Source organism: Myxine glutinosa, chromosome 9, assembly GCF_964187855.1.
Source record: "Myxine glutinosa chromosome 9, kmMyxGlut1.1, whole genome shotgun sequence".
NCBI lineage: Eukaryota > Metazoa > Chordata > Myxini > Myxiniformes > Myxinidae > Myxine > Myxine glutinosa.
Window position 1 is genome coordinate 92,385,642 of NC_136269.1, and position 18,998 is coordinate 92,404,639.

General features: G+C 45.3%; 1 protein-coding gene across 5 annotated transcripts in view; it reads right to left on the reverse strand.

The window, feature by feature from the left end:
• Window positions 1-18,998, reverse strand: part of CNEP1R1 (CTD nuclear envelope phosphatase 1 regulatory subunit 1) — a 61,669-nt gene that overhangs the window by 18,473 nt on the left and 24,198 nt on the right. For all 5 annotated transcript variants that reach the window (XR_010982734.2, XM_068105149.2, XM_068105148.2 and 2 more), the window contains exon 3: window positions 15,664-15,737. Coding sequence is in view for 4 of the 5 variants with exons in the window: in XM_068105149.2 (XP_067961250.1) it covers window positions 15,664-15,737 (74 nt within the window). In the remaining variant the exon portion in view is untranslated. The remainder of the gene's footprint in view (window positions 1-15,663; window positions 15,738-18,998) is intronic.

Sequence of the window (18,998 nt, forward strand, 5' to 3'; positions counted from 1 at the left end):
GAGTGTGACATTGTGGGTATTCCATCTCTTCCTTCTTGGGAGGGATTGGAAGACGGATATGGCATAGAGGGGGGATAGAAGAGACAAGACGTAGTGACGGATTTGTAAAGTGTAAATACGGGGAAGGGCAAGGGTAGTGTAGGCTGACATGGGGGGTTACGAACGGCTAGGGACGAGCTTTCTCTGCTCGCTCTCCCGCGCCCCTCATGTTGCATTGCCTTGTGTTGACGTGTACCTTTGCGCCCTTTCCTCCGATAACTCTCTGCTTTGTCTTTCCTCCCCACCCATGGACCCATATTTTTGTTGAGGGGAGTGTGCAGGAACCCTGAGCTGTGCGGCTGCACTTTGCTACACCTGTGCAGCTGCACTCTGCTACCTTTTGCTGCACCAGTACGCCTAATGGACCACACGTTCTGTGGCCTGGCACCTTTGCTGGAGCAGACCTTTGCTGCAAACGTTATCTTGCCCTGCGGACCACTGGTTTTAAGTGGCGTCAAAGTCACGCAGACGGACCATCTAAGATTGGCCCTGCAATTAAAAAAACGGACACGGTTTGTGCCTTTTATCCTTTGGTGTGTCAGGAAAGAAGACTTCAAGTTTTATTATGGCACACCGAAGACGAAGCAGGAAGACGCAAGAAGAAGCAGCCCAGCAGCAAATGTGCCATTTAAATATGACTGTGCATTTATGATGATTGTGCATTTATGATGATTGTGCATTTTTGTGCATTCTGGTATTATGGTGTATTGGTGTAGTGTATTGTGTTTCTCTCCTCTCAAATTTATTTCCCACAAAAGAACAGGTCCTGGGTTATAGAGATGTAAATAATTAGATTAGTCTTGTAAATAACATGCTCCCCACCGGCTTTATGTGTAGTTTGAGAATTCTTTCCGCAATTCGGTTAGCTGTGGGTGCGAGCATGTTAGTTAGTACACAACGCAGTAGGTGGGACATATCTAGCGTTGTAAAACTGTCACACACAGGGTGTTAAGTTAAATGTAGAGGGGAACCACACCTAATTATCACACGTAATTTAAAAAGTAGTCCTGAACCTTGCTCAAAACCGGTCGTTCTCACATGTGTGGGTTCGGCTCGGGGACTAGCCTGGCGAAGGATGGGGGCAGTGATACGGTTTTGAGATTTGTAAATATGACATCATTAAAGGTTAAAGGTTTGCCCCCCATAGTTAGTCCACAAGCAACACGTAGGCCCACTTAGAGTATTAGTTATGTCATAGTATGTGTAAGAGTAGGCCATTTCCCTAGTAACATCTGCGTTGTGTAAAAAAAAATGAGCTTAGGTCCCTTTCATCTTTGCGCCACCCCCCAATTCCATCATGGGCATAATCGATCCCGCGCCCCATTTGGCATCCCTCAAGTTTGTTACGCTTTGGCTACCCGCAATTTGTTACGCTTTGGCTGCCGGCAGCGTTCGCTGCCCTTTGTTCGCTCGAACTAGCCAAGTGACACGAGGTCGGCCTGAAAAGAGGGAGGAGCGCGGGGTCGGGGTGTGGCGAAGTCGAGGAGCGCGTCAGAAGGCGATGACGGTAAGGGCACCAGCCAACCAGGGCTCTGAGGGCATGGCGTGATAGGGCGTGGTACGAGGCGTCTAGCAAGTGCTGGAAGGTTCGCTGGGCAGGGCTATATAAGCCTTTGCACAAAGCCCTTGGAAAGGACTTGTTAGAGGACTGCCCTTATGAGGACTTATGAAAGTGGACTCGTTGGGCGAAAGAATTGCGCTTTGTAGAGAGGTGTATGCCTGGTGTTGGCTTAGCGGTTAGGGTGCCAGCTTGGGATCCTAGGATCCTGGGTTTGAATCCCGGTCGATCACTGAATTAACACCAGGGGGGTTGACTCAGCCTGTCATCCTTCCGAGGTCGGCAAATTGAGTACCAGCTTGCTGGGATGAATGATCCCGGTGTGTACCCCGGTTTAGAATAGGTAAACCATATCCCTGCGCATCGTAAGAAGCGACTAAGGGTTGGCGTCAGGAAGGGCATCCGGCCATAAAAACATTGCCTCAAACAGGGAAACATGATTGTCATGGGGCCCGCAAGGCTAACCCCCGCTCTAGCGAGGAAAATGGCCTTAAAAACGATCACTCATTCAAAGAGGACTTGCTACCGGAGGATTCGTTGGAAAAGAACCTATGCAAGAGGATTTGTACGAGGACTTGGGGAATTGAAGAGCGCATTGTGAGCGCATATTGAACTATTAGGTACGCAGCCACGTGAGTGATTAACCGCCAAAGCCCAGCCCTACCGTTCGCCCCGTAATTATCCCGTGCGCGTCAACGACACGCGGAGAGCTCCTGCCGTCTATTTCATCTACTTTGCGGTGCGAGTTGGGGACCGGAGAGGGAGAGCTGCCTGGACACCATCCCTGGACGTGCTGACCTGTTCGTCTGCAAACCCCGTGTGAGTGTGTCCGAGTGTGAACGGGCCCGTTTGTCCAGGGAATACGTATAAGACTGTTTAAGGCTGCACTGTGTCTTCTTCTGCTGAACATTGTACATTGTGTAAATAAATTCTGTTCTTCCTTCCTTCCAAATTCGACCACTTTTGTGATTTCCATCATTGGGTAAGCGTGGCACGAATCAGAACCGCTCGGATCGGGGTCTCGTCATTGATAACGGCTCGGGTCACGGGTTCGCTACCGCTCAGCGTATCCACCAAACCCCATGATTCGGGCGGGGCTTATTTCCTCGTTTCTGGGCAGCGCGAGTAATTAGGTAATAGCGAATTCTTAGTCCTAAAACCCTATTTTGCGCTGTCCGGGAAGGACGTCATCGGTCCCGAGTCCCGTCGGCTAGTCAAAGACAAGGGGACTAATCCGCCCTTGGTAAGGGGAAAAGGCCGGCGCTGAGATCCGCAACAATATATTGTTGCGGGTTTGTGAATAAAGGATGACCCCCCTCGTAGGTAGTTGCACCACAACATCTAGCCTCGCTTTAGTTCAGTTATTTCTTAGTAAATGTAAGCGGTCTCCTTTCCTGTGTTAGTTTGCGTTGAGCAGGCCAGAGAGTTAGGTATTCTTTTGGGCTGGAATGCCACGTGCTAGGCCTGGAACAAGTCTGGCAAGACCGAAGGGAGGAGCTGCAGGGAGTGGCCGGTAAGCAGCGAGCAGCCAATCGGAGCTCAAGGGGAGTGGCTCACAACGGCAGCGAGATGAGGGGCTTGGAACATTCGGGTAGGACCGGGGAGGGGCTATATAAAACCCTGCACCCCGAGCCGCCCGCATCAGTCACCCCGGGAGAGAGTTGGTTCGTGGTTGGTTCATGGTGATTGAGCAGTGAGAAAGAGACATTGTCGCAGCACGAGTGAAGTCCCATGCTTGTTATAAGCCTCCCCTCTTTACACAAACTCTCCCTGTGCCCTGCGCTCTGCGGCTGTGTTAGTCGCGTTTGTGGAGACGATTGATTCCGGGCCACAGACGCGCGATCTCCTTGCCTGCGCTCCCAGCACACGTGCCGTGAACATCGGAGGGCCACGCCCGGCGAGCTGTCCGGGAGCGACCGGCGCCCAGGCGCGTTTGGAGCGCGAACTGTCCTTCCTCCTTCTCCCTGCGTGAGTGAGTGGGCCCGTGTCTGGGTGAATAAGTTAAGATTGCTTAAGCCTGCTCTGTGTCTCTTCGCCTTGTATAGTGTAAATAAACATGTTCTTTCTTCCATTTGACCGTTCCCGTCATTTCACGATTAAAACCGCTCGAATCGGGTTCAATAAAAGTAACGGCACAAGTCACGTGATACGCAAACCGCTCAGCGTATCCGATTAGTGTGGTTTGTGTGAGGTCCAGTCCACATTTTCGTGGCAGCGTGGGTACCGAAGGTACGTGTGGAGTCGACCCGATACCCTTTCCCGCGCTCGCTACGGGAGTGGCGACTCGGCCTCGTGGACTCGAAGACCCGAGGGGGAAAGGGGTTTAACCCCCCCCTCTGTACGTCGACGGGCTTCGAGAGATCCGCAACAATATATATATATATGTGTATATAATATATATATATGTGTGTATATATATATATATATATATATATATATATATATATATATATATATATATATATATAACTGTGAGAAATAGTAGAAACTCCACAGTACGAGCAGGGCGTCTCATTTGCATTGAATAAATAATCGGGAGATTGAATAAGACGCGGACGTAGCTTCAGGGCTTCGATCTTTAATTCGACAAGCTTTCGACCAACAAAGGTCTTCATCTGAGTCGGCCCCAAGTTCAACGGAAGTCGACGATTGCGTGTTTTATATCCAAGCACATCATCCTCTTCTTCTTCTCAGTACCGTGTTTTCCACAAAGAGAAGGCGATATATATATATATATATATATATATATATATATATATATATATATATATATATATATATATATATATATATATATATATATATATATATATATATATATATACAGTGGAACCTTGACTTACGAGTTTAATTCGTTCCGTGACCGAGCTCGTAACTCAAATTGCTCGTATCTCAAATCAAATTTCCCCATTGAAATGCATTGAAATGCTATTAATCCGTTCCAGCCCGCCAAAAACCACACCAATTTTTTTTAAAATATACAGTATCTATAAAAATATCTCGCGCTTTATATTTCACCTGTATGCAGCATACAAGTTGGCAGGATGGCCTGGACTGGAGGTACGCTCACTTGACTCTAAAGTCTAAACTGTCCAGCCTGGGTTTAAATCCCGACCCAGCTATAACCTGTCATGGGTGAATCACAGGCAGGGTGATTCATCAATGTGTGTACCGCTAAACTGGGCGCCCCGTTTGCGTCCCATTAGTTGTTGGATGTTAAGGATCTCACCGTGTTTTCCACAAAGAGAAGGCGAGCTATCGCCGGCACTCTGAACAAGTTGTGGCCTGGCATGCTCTTCTCCTCTGCCGTTATATACGTCCTCCTCGGCACCTCGCTTATGTTTTTCGACGATTGCGTGTTTTATATCCAAGCACATCATCCTCTTCTTCTTCTCAGTACCGTGTTTTCCACAAAGAGAAGGCGAGCTATCGCCGGCATTCTGAACAAGTTGTGGCCTGGCATGCTCTTCTCCTCTGCCGTTATATACGTCCTCCTCGGCACCTCGCTCATGTTTTTCGACGATTGCGTGTTTTATATCCAAGCACAAGTTTTATATAAAACACGACGATTGCGTGTTTTATATCCACAAGTTGTGGCCTGGCATGCTCTTCTCCTCTGCCGTTATATACGTCCTCCTCGACACCTCGCTCATGTTTTTCGACGATTGCGTGTTTTATATCCAAGCACATCATCCTCTTCTTCTTCTCAGCACTGCACTTGCCACTCACTTTCTTAGGCCCCATGGTTAAAACTAAGAAATTTTCCGAAATAACCAAAATGCGAAAACAAAAATGCAGCGCTATACGACAGAGATACGTACTGTACTTGCACGGCAAGATAACCACGTGACCAGAACCCACCTGGCGGCGTAAACTCGAAATAACCAAAATGCGAAAACAAAAATGCAGCGCTATACGACAGAGATACTGTACTTGCACGGCAAGATAACCACGTGACCGGGTGGCGAAAGCTCGTAACTCGGATCTCGGCTCGCATCTCAAAGCAATAAACCGCCCGAGCGACGGCTCGTATCTCGAAAAACTCGTAAGTTGGGGCACTCGTAAGTCAAGGTTCCACTGTATATATATATATATATATATATATATATATATATATATATATATATATATATATATACACACACACACACACACACACACACACACACACACACACCAACAACAACAACAACAACAAGCATTTTAAGGCCATTTTCCCTGCTAGAGCGGGGGTTAGCCTTGTGGCTTGTATAGTATATATATATATCTATCTATAATTCCAGTAATCTCTGTGTGTGTGTGTGTGTGTATGTGTGTATGTCTGTGTGTTTGTCTGTGACCGCTGTTTCTCGACAACCACGGGTCCGATATACTTGAAACTTGCCAGGTATATTGCTGGGGACCTGAGGATGTGCCTTTTCAAGGTTTCATATTAATCGGACAAGTAGTTACCGAGCTATGGCGATTTCTTTACCAAACTCCGCAAGCCGTTCGCTTTGGACCAAACCATTTCATGTAAATAGAGGGGGGGGATTGTCACCGTACTCGCAAGCCGTTCGCTTTGGACCAAACCATTTCATGTAAATAGAGGGGGGGGATTGTCACCGTACTCGCAAGCCGTTCGTTTTGGACCAAACCATTTCATGTAAATAGAGGGGGGGGGATTGTCACCGTACTCGCAAGCCGTTCGCTTTGGCTTTGCGAATGGACCAAACCATTTCATGTAAATAGAGGGGGGGGGATATAATTTTAGATATATATATAGTACGGGCATGCCCTAGTATATATAATACATGCATGTCAAATGGCAATGGGGAGTGAAAGAGAAGAAGCGTATGAAGAAATCCAATTATCCGTTCCGTGTTTTGTGTGTCACTTGCGCTCGATCTTTTTAATTATTGGGTAAAATGCCAGGGGCATAGAAAAAGCCCCTTTATGTGAGGATACGTGCCATGTGGCAAAGCATAGAAAAGAAGGGACATTCCACAGCTTGTAGAAAATGCCAAACAATAAAAAATAAGGGGCATTCAAAAAATCTCGCATGCATGTTGGACTACCCTTGTGTTCTAGGGAGGAACCAGGTAATGCTCTAGAATAGTTCATATAAAGGGGCGCCAATTTGATTCATACAGCTGCATGAAGGTATAAATGTACTTTATTTGCCAGATGTAGGGCGCCCCTTTATGAGTTATATAAGGGATCATTTCTCTGTATGCAGCTTTAACATGGGGACTTAAAATACTATTACGTTTGTGGGGGTAAACAATGAAATACCTCAGTCGAGATAGAATCGTGTAGATTAGAATGCTCTATGTCGCGTAGAGGATTCTCGATGTATCCAAGTAGGCTGTCTGTCCGGGTAAGAGCATTTGCATGTCGCCATGAGGGGCATGGCCTTGTGTTAAGTAATTCTAGGGCGTAAGGCTGGTTAAAAAAAAAATCCTGTTTATCATCGCCGCCCGCCCCATAAAAGTCGTCCGCCCCTAAAAAAAGTTTTGTTTTTTTTGCTCGCGGAGTCAGTAAAATCCCTTCACGCTCAGTGGAACAGGTTCGAATTTTGTATGTGCTCACGTACTGTCTGAGCCAAGTTACATGTGCTCGAACTTCGCCGATCTGCAGGAGACCAATGAGGCAAACGTCTTCAATAATGTCTACGCCAAAGCCAATCTGATGTGCAACGATGCGACAGAGAACTGAGAAGCCATACTACATGGCTGGCTATGAAGATGTGTGCTATTTGTGTGGCTGTGTTGAGGAGCTGAGTAGCACAGATGAGTCATATCCTATATGCAGTACCTGCAGTAAGAGTCGTACTGCCGAGAAGAGGCCCACTCGGACGTTCAGGAAGTAGTTGGTATTCTGAAGGAGAAGCCAAATATCATCGGCAAACGGGAGAGCCTCACGTGATAATTATTGCTGTGGATTTCTAGTCAAAAATTAAACGAGCGCTGCACTACATGTAGTAGTAGGTGATGATAGATACATGAACAAACGGCAACCAACATTCTCTTGGTGTTGCTCTACTCAACATCTATGAGTGCTATAATAGCAGTAGCTGCTGATAGATAGATACATCTATGAATGCTGTAATAGCAGTAGCTGGTGATAGATAGATACATCTATGAGTGCTATAATAGCAGTAGCTGCTGATATATAGATACATATATGAGTGCTGTAATAGCAGTAGCTGCTGATATATAGATACATCTATGAGTGCTGTAATAGCAGTAGCTGCTGATATATAGATACATCTATGAGTGCTGTAATAGCAGTAGCTGCTGATATATAGATACATCTATGAGTGCTATAATAGCAGTAGCTGCTGATAGATAGATACATCTATGAGTGCTATAATAGCAGTAACTGCTGATATATAGATACATCTATGAGTGCTATAATAGCAGCAGCTGCTGATATATAGATACATCTACGAGTGCTATTATAGCAGTAGCTGCTGATATATAGATACATCTATGAGTGCTATAACAGCAGTAGCTGCTGATATATAGATACATCTACGAGTGCTATAATAGCAGTAGCTGCTGATATATAGATACATCTATGAGTGCTTTTATAGCAGTAGCTGCTGATATATAGATACATCTACAAGTGCTATCATAGCAGTAGCTGCTGATAGATAGATACATCTATGAGTGCTATAATAGCAGTAGCTGCTGATATATAGATACATCTATGAGTGCTATAACAGCAGTAGCTGCTGATATATAGACACATCTATGAGTGCTATAATAGCAGTAGCTGCTGATAGATAGATACATCTATGAGTGCTACAATAGCAGTAGCTGCTGATATATAGATACATCTATGAGTGCTACAATAGCAGTAGCTGCTGATATATAGATACATCTATGAGTGCTATAATAGCAGTAGCTGCTGATATATAGATACATCTACGAGTGCTATAATAGCAGTAGCTGCTGATAGCTAGATGTATAAATGCGAACCAGACATCCTTTTGATGTGGTTTATGTCCTCTTCCATGTCTGCCAAACTGCTCAATATGCATGTACTGTGAAGTGATATTTCTTGGTGTGGAACTCTAGTCAAACATCTATGAGTGCTATAAGAGCAGTAGCTGCTGATCGATAGAAACATCTATGAGTGCTATAATAGCAGTAGCTGCTGATATATAGATACATCTATGAGTGCTATAATAGCAGTAGCTGCTGATATATAGATACATCTACGGGTGCTATAATAGCAGTAGCTGCTGATAGATAGATACATCTATGAGTGCTACAACAGCAGTAGCTGCTGATATATAGATACATCTATGAGTGCTATAATAGCAGTAGCTGCTGATATATAGATACATCTATGAGTGCTACAATAGCAGTAGCTGCTGATATATAGATACATATATGAGTGCTATAATAGCAGTAGCTGCTGATATATAGATACATCTACGAGTGCTATAATAGCAGTAGCTGCTGATAGATAGATACATCTACGAGTGCTATAATAGCAGTAGCTGCTGATATATAGATACATTTATGAGTGCTATCATAGCAGTAGCTGCTGATATATAGATACATCTACGAGTGCTATAATAGCAGTAGCTGCTGATATATAGATACATTTATGAGTGCTATCATAGCAGTAGCTGCTGATATATAGATACATCTACGAGTGCTATAATAGCAGTAGCTGCTGATATATAGATACATCTATGAGTGCTATAATAGCAGTAGCTGCTGATATATAGATACATCTACGAGTGCTATAATAGCAGTAGCTGCTGATATATAGATACATCTATGAGTGCTATAATAGCAGTAGCTGCTGATATATAGATACATCTACGAGTGCTATAATAGCAGTAGCTGCTGATATATAGATACATCTACGAGTGCTATAATAGCAGTAGCTGCTGATAGATAGATACATCTACGAGTGCTATAATAGCAGTAGCTGCTGATATATAGATACATCTATGAGTGCTACAATAGCAGTAGCTGCTGATATATAGATACATCTATGAGTGCTATAATAGCAGTAGCTGCTGATAGATAGATACATCTATGAGTGCTACAATAGCAGTAGCTGCTGATATATAGATACATCTATGAGTGCTATAATAGCAGTAGCTGCTGATATATAGATACATCTACGAGTGCTATAATAGCAGTAGCTGCTGATATATAGATACATCTACGAGTGCTATAATAGCAGTAGCTGCTGATAGATAGATACTGATGTATCTATATATGATGTATCTATATATATCATCATAGATGTATCTATATATGAGTGCTATAATAGCGCACCTACCAACCCTACCGATTCGCACGGTAGCCTACCGATTTTCTATAGCTCCCAACGCATACCGATTTTATTAGTCAGACATACCGCATTTGGAAATTGTTATTGGAAAAAAATTAATAGTTGTGTTTTTTCAGTTTTGCGTTCGTTTCTCACTGCCAAGATAGTATTACACACGGCTGCTTCTACATTCTACAAAACTCGTGCCTGACCTTGATTTCTTATCTCGTCAGCGATTGGTTATTGCTTCCAAACTAAGCATGACCATTGGGACGACAGGAAACAGCGGGCATTCATTTCAAGACAACGCGCCATTTTCCATTCATGATCAAAGACTGCAGTTAACAGAGAGTACTCATCGCTTCAGTGCACGACAACAATGCAAACACCAGAAGAAAAAAAAACCACCCCCACGCTGGGTCAGTGGGTCAACAAGTTTAAGCCAAGTTAGACAACAGAGTTCAAGTGTATCAAGGCTTCGCGTAAGGGAGACGGACATGCCTTCTGTGATATGTGTCGATCAGACTTCTCCATCAGTCATGGGGGATACATGATTATGTAAACTCTTGTGTACATGTATGGGCACATACATGTAGAGCTTGGACAGTGAGTATTTTATGGAAACGTGACTGATGATCATGATGTCTTAGAAAAATAAAGATTGGTGAGTAGATCAACCATGTTAAGTTTTCTCTTTTTCACTCTAAAAATATGTTGATATATTTCAGCTAACTGTGGTCTCAAAATGCAGGAGATTGCACCATTTTGCTTCATTTTTTTGAAAAATTTCCATGCCCCCCCGGACCCCCCTAGGGACGCACTGCGTCGCACGCCAGCCTACCGCTTTTCTTTCAAAAAAGGTTGGCAGGTATGTAATAGCAGTAGCTGCTGATAAATAGATACATATATGAGTGCTATAATAGCAATAGATGCTGATAAATAGATGTATAAACGCGAATCAGACATTCTTTTGATGTGGTTAATGTCCTCTTCCATGTCTACCAAACTGCTCAATATGCATGTACCGGTACCATGAAGTGATATTTCGTGGCGAGGAATTCTAGTCAAATCTGTATGAATGCTATAGCAATAGGTGCTGATAGATACATGTATGGCAACCGGACATTATTCTTAAAAGCCGAAGTTTTGGTCCACCATTGTTATATGTATCAGCAAATATTAAAAGTAAACAGAACTCAATGTGACATAGGTTTCTTTATTTTCTTTATTTGAATCGTATCAGTGCGTACATACGAAGGTTTACTAGTTTAGAAATCATAACATGATTCATCATATATGTCCGATCAAGTATATTTAAGAAAAAAACATTGTGCGTTGAATAATCCATTAAAATTTCACTCTGAAAAACAAAAAACCAAAAAAAAACCCTCCCTCCCGACCCACTTTTTTGAAAAGAAGTGATGATAAACAGGAATTTTTTTTTAACCAGCCTAAAGGTTAAATCCCCAGTGTGTAATTTGCCCCTGTGATCTAACCTCCGATCTAACCTTCGTCACCAATCACAAGGCAGCAAGGTGCCAAGTCTTACAAATATGACATTCGACTGGCAGTACCATTTGTTTGATTGCAGCAACACAAGTCAGATGTTATGCATTGCAAGAGTAAGACAGTCAACATTTGACAAGACAGTGACAGCTTCAAACCATTTCAATTTTTAGAGTAAGTTCCCTCCTAACCCAAAGACTTTCAAGGTTACACCTTCAAAACTAAAACGGCACTCGGTAGAGCATGTACTTCCACCATGCTGAGCAGTTTATGTTTTGTATCTCACTGATAGGCTGGATCTGCATCCGGACCTTCAACAAAATCTAATCGGCTGGTTCTTGTCATCGACCCAACTCATCCACCATGTTTTGTCATAATCTGTCCACTATTTTTTGAGATATCATGCTATATATCGTTTTGGCCCTATATTTCAATGATGAAGAATGTGTGTGATGATGATGATGAAGATGAATAAAAAATATATAAAAACCACCTTTAGAGGCAATTTTCCCCCGCAATGCGGGGGTTGGCCTTTTTCGGGAACCGTGGTTGTTGTTGTTTTTTGGTCCCCTTTTTGAAGCAATGTTTTACGGCCGGATGCCCTTCCTCACGCCAACCCTTTTTGTCGCCGTTTACGACAAGCAGGGAATTACCAGTGAACTGGTACTCAATGAGCCGACCTCGGAAGGATGACAGGCTGAGTCAACCCCCCTGGCGTTAATTCAGCGACCGATGATGAAGATGAATGATGAAGAATTCTAACGGTGTGTACCGTGGTTAGAATAGGTACACCGTATCCCTGCGTGTCGTAAGAGGCGACAAAGAGGGTTGGCATCAGGAAGGGCATCCGGCCATAAAAAAACCATTGCCTCAAAAAAAGAGAACCATGACAATTACAACTACATATGGGCAGGGTACAGCCCGAAGTGGAGATCGGTTTCTGAGGTTTGGGACATGGAATGTAGGGACAATGACAGGGTGATCAGGACAAGTGGTGGAAGTATTGGTCAGAAGAAGAGTGGACATATGTTGTGTGCAAGAGACGAGATGGAAGGGAAGTGGTGTGAGAATGGTGAAGGGTAGGCAGGGACAGAAATACAAGTTTGTGTGGCAAGGGTGCCCGGAGGGCGTGAATGGTGTTGGTGTCCTGTTTTCTGAGGAGTTTGTAGACAGTGTGGTGAGTGTGACTAGAGTGAGTGATAGGTTGATGATGGTGAAAATGATGATGGGAAAGCTCTTGGTGAACGTCATCTCGGGATATGCTCCGCAGGTTGGTCGGAGCGATGAAGAGAAGGACAAGTTCTGGTGTGCGATACAGAAGCTGATGGAAAACGTGAAAGATGAGGAAGTTGTTGTGGTAGGAGGAGACCTAAATGGACATGTGGGAAGGAGTATGGACGGTTTTGAGGGAGTTCATGGGGGTTACGGATATGGTGTGAGAAATGGAGAAGGTGAAAGGATCTTGGAGTTTGCTGATTGAGCTGATTTGTAACACTTAGTTCCAGAAAGGGGATAATAAGCTTGTTACATACAAGTCAGGTGGGTCGACGACAACCGTTGACTACCTGATGGTGCGTAGGCGAGATAGGGGGTGCCTACGGGACACAAAGGTGATCCCGGGGAAGGAGGCTGTTTCACAGCACGACTTGGTTGTCTGCGACATAAGGGTGAAAGGTGCGAGGAGAGCTCGGCGGATGAAGTACCAACCGAGAATGAAGGTGTGGAGGTTGAAAGAGGTGACAGTAAGGGAGGCATTAAAAGAGAGGCTGAGTAGGGTAGAGGATGATGTGGTTGAGCTTGAACGTGGTTGGATGTCAATTAAAGATAGTCTGTTGGGAGCCGATGGTGAGGTAGGTGGATGGACAACAGGACCACCGAGGCACTCGGAAACATGGTGGTGGGATGATGAAGTTGGAAAGAAGTTTGACGAGAAGAGGAAGAAGTTCAAGGAGTGGCAGAAGGCGAAGGGTACGGGAGCAGAAAAAGCAGAGCATGAAAGTTATAAGGCAGCCAAGAAGGCTGCAAAGAAAGAGGTAGCAAAGGCGCAGGAGGCATGTCGGAAAATGTTCGGAGAACGCTTGGATTCGGAAGAGGGTCAGAGAGCGGTATTCAGGATTGCAAAGCAAATAGCAAAAGAGAGGTGTGATGTGATGGGGGTGAGTTGCTTGAAGGATGAAGTGGGCCAAATCGTTGTGGACCCAGATGGAATTAAAGAAAGATGGAAAAGATATATGGAAATGCTGTTGAATACAGAGAATGAATGGGATGGCAACATAGAGAGTAACCCAGTTTTAGGACCGGCAGAGAAGATAACTGAGAAGGAAGTTGAGGAAGCGATAAAAGCAATGAAGAGTAGAAAAGCGGGAGGGCCGACGGGAGTTGTGGGAGATATGTTGAAAGCAGCAGGAAGTTGGGGTGTGAAGAGAATGACAGAGATCTGTAATCTGGTGGTGAAAGAAGGCCGCATTCCAGTGGATTGAGAACTGAGTACCTTCGTCCCTCTATACAAGGGGAAAGGTGACCCTCTGGAGTGTGGCTCGTACCGAGCGATAAAGTTATTGGAGCATGGAATGAAGGTATTGGAAAGGGTGTTGGAGAGAAGGATAAGGAAGAAGGTGAAGATCGACGAAATGCAGTTTGGATTTATGCCAGGAAGAGGAACGACAGACGCGCTCTTTATTGTGAGGCAGTTGCAGGAGAAGTACATGGAGAAGAGGAAGAAGTTGTTTCTTGGGTTTGTTGATCTGGAGAAAGCATTCGATAGGGTTCCACGCGAAGTATTGACATGGGCATTGAGGAAGTTAGAAGTGGAGGAATGGTTGATCAGAGTAGTGATGGCAATGTACAAAAGAGCACGCACAGCTGTAAGGACTAAGGACGGCAACAGTGGTGAGTTTGAGGTGAAGGTGGGAGTGCATCAGGGGTCGGTACTAAGTCCACTACTATTTGTAGCTGTGATGGCGGTGCTGGCTCAGAACGTAAAGGAGGGTTTACCGTGGGAGTTGTTGTATGCAGATGATCTGGTGTTGATTGCGGAAAGTATGGATGGACTGAAGGAAAAGATGAACAAGTGGAAGGAATGTATGGAGACAAAAGGTCTGAAGGTGAATATAGGAAAGACGAAGGTGATGGCAAGTGGTAAAGCATGTGGTGAGGTGGAAAGAACTGGGAAGTGGCCATGTGCTGTGTGCAGGAAGGGTGTCGGAGTGAATTCCATTCAATGTACAATTTGCGCTGAGTGGGTTCATCAAAAATGTAGTGGTCTGAGAGGGTCATTAACCAGTGTGGCAGCTACATTCAAATGTAAGGTGTGCACAGAGGGAGCTGTAGATGTAGGAAATGTTGAGTTGGATCTTGGAGATGGCGTGAAGCTGGAAGGTGTGAAAACATTTTGCTACCTCGGAGACATGCTGAATGGAGAAGGTGGATCAGACACGGCAACGGTTGCTCGAGTGAGATGTGCATGGAAGAAGTTTCGGGAACTGAGTGGCGTGCTGATGAGGAGGGGAGTGTCGTTGAAGCTGAAGGGAAAGGTGTATGCTGTATGTGTGAGAAGTGTTATGATTTATGGGAGCGAGACATTGGTCATGAATGTAGAGCAGCAACGAAGGCTGGAAAGGGTGGAAATGCGAATGGTTCGGTGGATGTGCGGAGTATCGTTGAGAGAGAGGAAGACAAATGATGAATTGCGAAAGATGATGGGAATAGAGCCTGTGATTCATGCTGTGAAGAGGAACAGGTTGAGATGGTTTGGTCATGTGTTGAGGAAGGATGAAAGTGACTGGTTGAGATGAGTGATGGAAATGAATGTAGAAGGAAGTAGAGGACGGGGAAGACCGAGAAAGACATGGCTAAAGATGGTGGAAGAAGAAATGCGGGCAAGGGCGTTAACAAGGAGAGATGCAGAAAATAGGGCAAAATGGAGAAGATCGTCATGGGGACCGCAAGGCTAACCCCCGCTCCAGCAGGGAAAATGGCCTTAAAATGCATGTTGTTGTGTGTGTGTTGTATTTCAATGACGAAGAATCACTTAAAAATTCTCATATCAAGAATCAAAACCAAAATATAATCAAATGTCCTGGTCACACACCCAAAACTATCCACCAGGTTTTGTCTGAAACTTGAGAGATCCTGCTCACAGACAGACAGACAAACAGACAGAAAAACAGGGGTGAAAACACAACCTGAGTCCACCTTTGGTGGAGGAGGTAATGACCACTCTGTCCAATTTACTGCAGGCACTATCTCAACTGGATATGAATCGCTCATGACAGTACCTGCTGAGTTTCCGGGTCAGTGATCCACGTCCAAGCACCAGTTGCTGTGCATACTGACACCACGATGAGGACCACTACAGAAATCACACGACAAAAGTCACACATGGTTAATGCTTCAACGATATTAATAATAAAAGCAGAATGTCAGTTTGCTGACCACAATAATATAATTAGCCTATTTATTAGCTTTCCTGAAGGGACAGGAGAGGGTTTTGCAATGTGTGCGAATCAGCACAATGGCTCTCATCTATATTAATATACCCGATTGTTAAATGCTGTCATGTTAATATCAATGCATTAATATGTAAACCATGCAGTCTCAGCTTAGTTCAGAGCTAAGCTCTTTTTACAACAATATTACAACATTAATTAAGAAAAAAACTGAATTGAAAAACAACCTGCAAAAACAAAGGTAGCGTACTCTTCTTCAACCAGCCAAAGAAGTCCATTTGAGTTAATTAAAATAAATAACGTCTGCTAATGGTAGCAGATGGGTGCCCGAGGAATGAAAGTAAAACTTGAAAGGCCTCAGAGGGTCTTTCGTTTCAGCCATTTGTCAAATTTTTGTGCAACTTATACAACATTAGCAAGTTATATTCATTCTGACAGGATAGTTCACCTTTGAATGGACTTGGGTAGTCAGACATGTGTTACGTGGTCCTCCCGGTAACTACCTGGTCTTGGTGACCCCCGGACCGTGGGAGGAACCCCGCCAGAAAGATATATGATTTATACGCTTTCGTAACGCAATCAATATGGAAGACACAACAATTCAGGTCAATAAGCAACCCCACACCAAGGATCCGGATTAATTAATAATATATTCTCAATCCATCAACAACAATCAACAATCAATCAACAATATTACTAAGATGGCCATCTCATATATTTTCCCCCCTTGCCCCACTCACGACCCTCAATAGTCACTGTCCCTCACAATGTCTCTGGGCCCCTCCAGACCAAGGGGAAGGTCGACTTCTCCGCACACGGGCGGTTGAACGGACCCCTGGCTGGCGTACTCCAACCGTGCACGTCCCGTACCGGGAACGGCTGTTGTGGCGGACACCTCCTCGGCAGCCCACCGAGGTCGGTGCTCGTGATCGCGGCTTCAGGGCTCGCAAAGCGCGCGAGGCCCAAGGCGCCTCCCGTACGCGTCCTTGTAGACGTTGAGGCGAACGGTGCCGGACGCTTGGTTCCGTGCAGGAACCCACGGCAACTTGACGCGTAACCGGTAATTACCCCGCGCAGGTAACTCCTCTCGCCAGACGGGCTTTGCAAACTCCGCGTTCCAAAGCCGGTCAAGATCGACTCAGCGCGCGTCGGAGCTCGGCGAGGAAGAAGAAGATGGCCGCTTTCTCCCGGACCTCGTCTCCCTTTTTCTTCCGGTTTACGATCCCGTTTCTCGTCTTATTTTTACCAGAAGGGTTCCTAACCCTTTTAACCACAACAACCTTTAATATAAAATCGATTAATAAGAAATGACCCGGAATTCGTAACACTCCCCCCCTTCAAGAAAGAAAGTTTGAACACCACGAAAACTTTCTTTGCAGGCCAACTTTGATAAACAAACCAAAATAACTCACACCCCAAATCATCAGTTCCCCCCGGGCACAATTATCACATCTCAAAAATAAAGCAACAAACTTTCACAAAACCCCCAGAGATTCCAAAGGTAATTCCCTCTGGACCAAGCGTCAACAACTTCTAGTTTCTCTTGGATGACGGTTAAGGGGTGGTGACCAAAGCCCCAAAGTTACACAACTCGATAGCACTTTTTCGGGAGGCCCAGCTGAGTACTCACTACATTGCCGCCTTAAGGAATGTGGAGTTCACGGTTAGTCCGGGGAGGAAAGTTCATTACATGGACGCCTTTAAGAACGTGGAGTTCACGGTTAGTCCGTGCAGGAAAGTTCCCTACCGGGACGCCTTTAAGAACGTGGCGTTCACGGTTAGTCCGTGTAGGAGCCCAGGCTCGGCGGCTCCGCCGTATATAGAGTGCTTCAACTTCTCCGGACTCCTAACAGTTACGGTGGGACCCCTTGTCACAGCAGTCACCTGACTGGCGGTCTCCGTCTCGGCCAGTGCTCTGACAATCATTCTTTCGGGAGATGCCGTAACTCTGGGAGCCTCCATAGTAATATCGGCTGCTGCCAACACCAAAACTACCGCCAAGTTGTCCTCTTCTGTAGACCTCTCGACGCCTACGAAATGCCTTCCCTACTGTTATGGTCCGACCCTCCAAATCCTTACCATTCCAATTCTTCTCTGCCTCTCTGGCGTCTTTTGCGCTTGCAAACGTGACAAAGCCGAACCCTCTTGACTGTTGCGTTTCCCTGTCTTTTACCAACCGCACTTCCACCAGCGGCCCATATCTGTTGAAGACAGAGGTCAGAACTTCTTCCTCTGTTTTGAAGTTCAGTCCCCCTACAAATAACTTGGTACTTTTGTCACCATCCCGAGCTAGTGTGGTGTTATTTTCCCTGCTGTGCTCTTTACCAACCCTCGGGTTACCATAAATTTGCCCCCCGGCCAAATCATTCCCGATAACCACAGATACTCCCTCTACAGGAAGCATGGCTTGTAAACCGACAGTGACCGGTCCTGACACCAAATCGGATTCCAAATGGATGACATGAAGTGGGGCACTAACACAGCCACCGATCCCTTGTAACCGAACACTATCACCAGTTGCGGTACTCTTTGACAATGGCAAAATGCCTTCAAGCATTAAGGATTGATGGGCTCCTGTGTCCCTCAATACCCTAACAGGTCTTGGGTTAGTCAAGACTCACTCGAGTGAGACAAACCCCTCATAAATAAATGGTTGGTAACTCTTCTGTGGGCGATTTCTTACGCTTGCCATCGCATTCGGAGTTGTAATAGTCGGACTCCGCTCTGGGTTTTCCCTTTTCATGAGGTAACAACTGGACATCAAGTGTCCAGGTTTCTTGCAAAAAGCGCAAGTAGGCCCGGAGGAAAAACTCGTGGTCTGCCTCGGGCCCCCCGGAAAATAAGTTTGTCTTGGGCCCGTCGCCCTCTGATTTCGAACAGTTCGGGTATCAGCGTTGTCCCCATAATCATCTCGAGGCCGCCGCCATGTATTGTCGTTCTCCGAACCTGCTGTTCCACAACTCCCCTGCGGAAATCTAGGCGAGGAGTTAGGTTCGTGGACCCCTATCCGGTGTGTTAAGGCATAATCATCTGCCATGGTGGCTGCGTCCCACAACTTCGGTACTTTCTTTTTCTGCAGGTACACTTTGATGTCCTCGTGGACACACTGTTGAAATTCCTCCACCAGGATCAAGTCACGCAATGCTTCGAAGTCGTTCCCGACT